Source organism: Microtus ochrogaster, chromosome 4 (assembly GCF_000317375.1).
Source record: "Microtus ochrogaster isolate Prairie Vole_2 chromosome 4, MicOch1.0, whole genome shotgun sequence".
Classification (NCBI taxonomy): Eukaryota; Metazoa; Chordata; class Mammalia; order Rodentia; family Cricetidae; genus Microtus; species Microtus ochrogaster.
This window is the reverse complement of record NC_022011.1, coordinates 51,956,576-51,962,069: the sequence shown is the minus strand read 5'-3', so window position 1 is coordinate 51,962,069 and position 5,494 is coordinate 51,956,576. Positions and strand designations below refer to the sequence as shown.

The following is a 5,494-nucleotide window of genomic DNA, read 5'->3' as shown; positions in this document are numbered from 1 at the left end:
CTGGTGGGGGTGAAGAAAGGGAAGCACCTTGGCTAAAAGACTTGCATGGGCTGAAGCAGCTCTGGGTGACCATGCCAGGCCACCCCGCCATGCACTGGGTCATTGCAGCTCCAGATTAGGGGCCTGAGTGAGTGGGAAAGGAAGGTTAGCCCATCAAGGTCAGCTGGAGGGAAGCCAAAGGAGCCTGGACCCGAGGCTGGGACCAGCCTTCCTGCTTCTAGAGTGGATGCCAACCCCCTGCCCACCAGTCTGCCTGTCCACGTCAGGGACATGCAGACTCCTTCCTTTCCAGACTGGAAAGCCCCCTCCTGGGATAGCAGGAAGAAAGGAAGTGACCTGCAGCTCTTCCTAGTCCATCCAAGACTTTGGGCTGAGCCTACAGCTCAAGCTTTGCGTGCCCACAGGTCTCTAGGGAGAGGTGTGCATCCCAGCCCTCCCTGGCGTCCAAGGCAGCTGAGTCTGCCCTAGAGGGCATGCACTAAGGTCCCACCGGACTGTGATGGGGCCCTTTTCTAAGGACTATAATCCTGTGAATGAGGCGGTTCCTAGAGGTGGCAGAGGTGGGGTGGGCTCTTAGAGCAGTAATTTGTGGTGCCCGAGGACCTGTAAGAACAGGGTCAGCTCAGTGGGGGGTTGGGGGAAGTGGGTGTCACTATGGGGAGGGGCCTCTCTGGCCTCCTGGGGACGTGCAGTTGCTCTCTGGGGTTGGGTGGTGGACCATGGATGGGGGTGCTCGTCTGGAGAGGAGGGCCATTTCTGCTCGGTATACTCACAAAGGGGATTTCCTTTTCCTGAGAGCAAGCAGGCATCCAGCTCCTCCTCCATATGCCTAGCTGGTCATCTCTAGAGACCAGCAGGGTTGGGCAGGGGGCCCTGGCTTGGCCTTCTTCCTGTCTCAATTCCTTCTTCCAGGAGAGGATGAGGTGGGTGGGGTGGGGTGGGATGGTGGCTGATGCCAAAACCCAAAGGGTTAGGGCGGGGCAGAAGTGGGAAGGCCCTGGCTTCCCTCACCTTGGGTAGATGAAAGGGAGACACCAGGGGCTGAGTTGAGGTGCAGCTGTGATTTTAGGGTGCCTCTATTGGGGAGGCTGCTGTGATTTGAAAATCTCGTTTCCTTGGGTGACCGATTCCGGAAGGCTGTGGATGACTTGCGCTGGTGAGTGCCTGGCCCTTGAGACATCCCAGGTGGGGTGGTGGGGATTTATGGGCCTTCCTGGGCCCAGGGTGACAGGACCTCTCTCTTTTTTTTTTTTTTTTAAATCTTGCTTCAGGGTGCAACCCCACCTGGAGGCTGCGAGCCTGGGGGGCTCTGGCTGGAGGTGCAGCACTCATGGCCCTCTGGCTCCTCTGGCTGCTGGAATCAGCTCCTGGGAGCGCCCCGGCGCCTCAGCCTACAGTCACCATCCTCATCTGGCACTGGCCTTTCACCAACCGGCCCCCGGAGCTGTCTGGGGATACCTGCACTCACTATGGCATGGCTAGCTGCCGCCTGAGTTCTAACCGGAGCCTGCTAGCCAGTGCAGATGCTGTGGTTTTCCATCACCGGGAGCTGCAGACCCTGCAGTCTCGCCTGCCCCTGGACCAGAGGCCTCATGGACAGCCTTGGGTCTGGGCCTCCTTGGAATCGCCTAGCAATAGCCGTGGTCTCCATCATTTCCGAGGCATCTTCAACTGGGTGCTGAGCTATCGGCGTGATTCAGATATCTTTGTACCCTATGGTCGATTGGAGCCCTACTCTGGGCCCACACCCCCACTACCAGCCAAAAGCAAGATGGCCGCCTGGGTGGTCAGCAATTTCCAGGAACGGCAGCAGCGTGCAAGGCTGTACCGGCAGCTGGCCCCTCACCTGCAGGTGGATGTGTTTGGTCGTGCCAGCGGACGGCCCCTGTGCGCTAACTGCCTGCTGCCCACTGTGGCCCGGTACCGCTTCTACCTGTCCTTCGAGAATTCACAGCATCGGGACTACATCACTGAGAAGTTTTGGCGCAATGCGCTGGCAGCTGGTGCGGTGCCTGTGGTGCTGGGACCTCCGCGGGCCACCTACGAGGCCTTTGTGCCTCCAGATGCCTTTGTGCACGTGGATGACTTCAGCTCAGCCCGCGAGCTGGCTGGCTTCCTTGTCAGCATGAATGAGAGCCGCTACCAGCGCTTCTTCGCTTGGCGAGACCGGCTCCGTGTGCGGCTCCTGGGTGACTGGAGGGAACGTTTCTGCACCATCTGTGCCCGCTACCCTTACTTGCCCCGCGGCCAGGTCTATGAAGACCTCGAAAGCTGGTTCAGGGCTTGAACTGCGGCTGGGAGAGGCTGTGTGGGTGGAAGACACCGAAGCACTAGGCGTTCAGCCTTTTGGGTCACTTTGGGACTAACCTGAGGCTCCGGTGGATGGTCAGGAAGCCAGGCTATGAGGAGAGCAGAGTGGGCAGGAGAAGCCATCTGGGTGAGGAAGCTGATGGACCTTAGGGATCCCGGGAAAAAGGCAACGGATTGGAGGGAATTAAATAGCATATCGTCCAAGGTCCCTGACTTATCTTGAACACGCCCACGGCTCAGATTAAGCAGGGAAACAGTGTTTCTGGAGCTGGACACAAAACCTTAGGCCCCCTGAACCTCCACAACCAAGGTGCAGGAGCACATCCTGGGATTCTGAGTGCAGACCACATGCTGGGTCCAGGGGTGTGTGAAGGACAGACGGACAGTGTGGCTGATTCTGGGCTTCTGACCTCACAGTCCTCTCAGGGAAAGAGGTGCCACTAATAAAGACACTGAAACAAATCTCCCGGGTCAGGTGTGAGGTTGTGAGACCAGCACCGCCCGTCCCCCATCTGTCGGTCTGTGTCCGTGTGTCCCTCTCCCTCCCCCGCCCCTACTTGCTCATTCCCCTCAGTCAGCCACTGGGTTTCTTGTTTCTGCCTTGCTTAAGTGACACCTTACCAGAAACTCTTAACACCCTACCCCACACCCCTGGTCTCCACAGCCCATGGCAGGTACAGATTGGGGAACTGAGGTCAAACTAAGCTGGGGCTGGAGGTGTCACATGTCATAGGTCTCAGGTTGGAGGGGTGTCTTGTATGACAGGGCCTGATCTACGATGGCTGGTAAGGGTATCCGTGAGGGGATTCAGTGAAGACCCCACTGCAGAAGGAGCCCCTTGTGTTGGGCTGGGAGTGAGGGGAGGAGATATGGGGTGAACCTATGAGTATGTGACAGGTTGAGCCCTTGGGATAGGTCTGGACTTGGGTTTGTCCATGCCTTGGGGGTGGGGTGGCAGTGCCGGCAGGAAGCCCCCCTCCCCCCATGGTTTGTGAGAAAGGCCTGCCCATGGCTTCCTGCCCTGACCCAGCCCCCTGGGCTAACTGGGGAGAAGGAAGTGTCCTGGGGCTGGGGGCTGGGCCTGGGTGGAGCTTGGGTCCTCTCCCATCAGCCCTGGCAGGGGGAACCTCTCTTCAACCAAGGCGCTGAGGAGTGGTGGGAAGCTTTAGCTCTCAAAGCTTTTCATCCATTTTAAGAGCAATCTGAGTGTCCCACAATCTCCGCTGTCCCAGTCACAGGTGGGAAACCCAAGCTGGTAAACAGCCGTCACATGTCACCCTCAAGACGGTCGCCTGATTGCTGGCGCTGGTGGCTCTCTGCTGTCCCCTGCTGGCCACACGGAGAAATCAGTCCTGCAACACTATCAGGCCCAAGCTCAAACACCTCTATAGACCCACCAAACCCCAGGCTCCGTGAGCTGGAAGAAGCCAGGTTTACGTGGATATGGGGAGAGTGGGTAACAAATAAAACCATATATAGAAGGGACAGCCTGTCTTCCCAATCACCCCTGCCAGCAAGGAGTAGCTCTTAAGGTCCTTTTGGGTCTCCTCACTGTTAAGATCAGCAGTCTGGGAAGGGTGGTGAGGCCTGAGCAGGCAGCCACAATGCATGACTGTAGTAAATTCTTCCCAATTAAGCCATCTCAGCACCAGTGTGACTGGGAGCCTAACTTTCTCGGGCCAGAATTAGGGTGCTCTTACCCTCAGCAGTTTCCAGCCCTTCACGTGGGGCATCGATTTGTGCCTGGTAAGCACTCCTGCACGGGCATCTCAACCGCATGGAAAGCACAGAAAGGCTGCCATGAACATCCCTCAGAGCCCACGCAGCCTCAGCTTGCTCATTCTCAATGCAACTGAAAGTCTGTGAGGAATCTGTTTGGGTGACACCCTGGGACCCCACACACCCACCCCAAAAGCTGGGTTCATAACTCTCCCCTCCCATGCTGTGTGTATGTGGGTATGTCACTCCCAGGCTCTGTAAAGCAAAATGCAGTCTTTGCTTTCACCGTTTGTCTTACCCAACCACTGAAGGTGCCCAACATTTCTGTTTTAGGCAGGGTCTCACGTAGCCCAGGCTGGCCCTGATTTCACCAAAGATGACCTTGATTTCCTGATCCTCCTGCCTCTGCCTTTTGCATTACAGGGATTACATGTTATTTATTTTATAGAAACAAAGTCTCTCTCTATGTAGCTCTGGATGGCCTGGAACTCTCTCTGTAAGCCAGGCTGGCCTCAGACTCATAGAGTTCCTCCTGCCTCTGCTTCCCGAGTGTTGGTATTAAAGGCCTGAGCCACCTGGTCTACAGAGCTAGTTCCAGGACAGGCTCCAAAGCCACAGAGAAACCCTGTCTCGAAAAACCAAAAAAAAATAAAAATAAAAAAATAAAAAAAAATAAAGGCCTGAGCCAGCACTAGGCTGCTCTTTAAAATATCTAAGCCAAGGCCAGGCGGTGGTGGCGCACGCCTTTAATCCCAGAACTCGGGAGGCAGAGGCAGGCAGATCTCTGTGAGTTCGAGGTCAGCCTAGTCTACAAGAGCTAGTTCCAGGACAGGCTCCAAAGCCACAGAGAAACCCTGTTTCGAAAAACAAAACAAAACAAAAGCATCTAAGTCAAGTTAATGCGGTGGGGCTGCATGTTGCATCTTGGAGCCTTGAGGTCATTGCCCACCCTACACAGTTCAGTTAATGGAGCAGTGCCTTTCCTTTAAATGAATAACTGACCCTGCTTCCCATCTCTACATGGGAGGAGGACCAACCTAGTGGTGACCTGATGGAGACCAAGCCTCCTTCAGTGTTCCAGGAGGGACAGTGGAACACCTTGGGGACTCCTGCGCAAATCTATCAATTGGGGGGCACATATCTGGAGTCCTTTGGGAGAAGTATAGGGTGCCCAAGTTCTCCCCAGGCCTCGAAAAGGTGTGAACTTAGATCTTGGTTCAGACGCGGGCTGTGACGGACCTGGAAATACAGCATTACCGGGTGAGCAGAGGCCTGGTCCTATGCGCAGGTGCAGCGGGGCCCGGGCTCGGCGGATCTGAGCGCCCCCTGGCGGACACCCGAGCGCCGAGTTGCCTTTCAGCGGAGGCGGCGGGCGCGAGCGCGAGCAGCGAGTCTCGGGAGCAGCGGCCGCCGGGGCGGAGCCTGCGATGAGCAGGTCCCGGACTCTCGAGCGCCCCGCCCCCGC

At 56.8% G+C, this 5,494-nt stretch overlaps 1 protein-coding gene across 1 annotated transcript; it reads left to right on the top strand.

Annotated features, from left to right (window-relative positions):
• Positions 1–226: 226 nt before the first annotated feature.
• Fut7 (fucosyltransferase 7) lies at positions 227–2,752 on the top strand. The gene is given in 3 exon segments (XM_013345847.2): positions 227–284; positions 287–394; positions 1,272–2,752. Coding segments are annotated over 3 exon segments (1,182 nt in total). The 3' UTR covers positions 2,288–2,752.
• Positions 2,753–5,494: the final 2,742 nt, after the last annotated feature.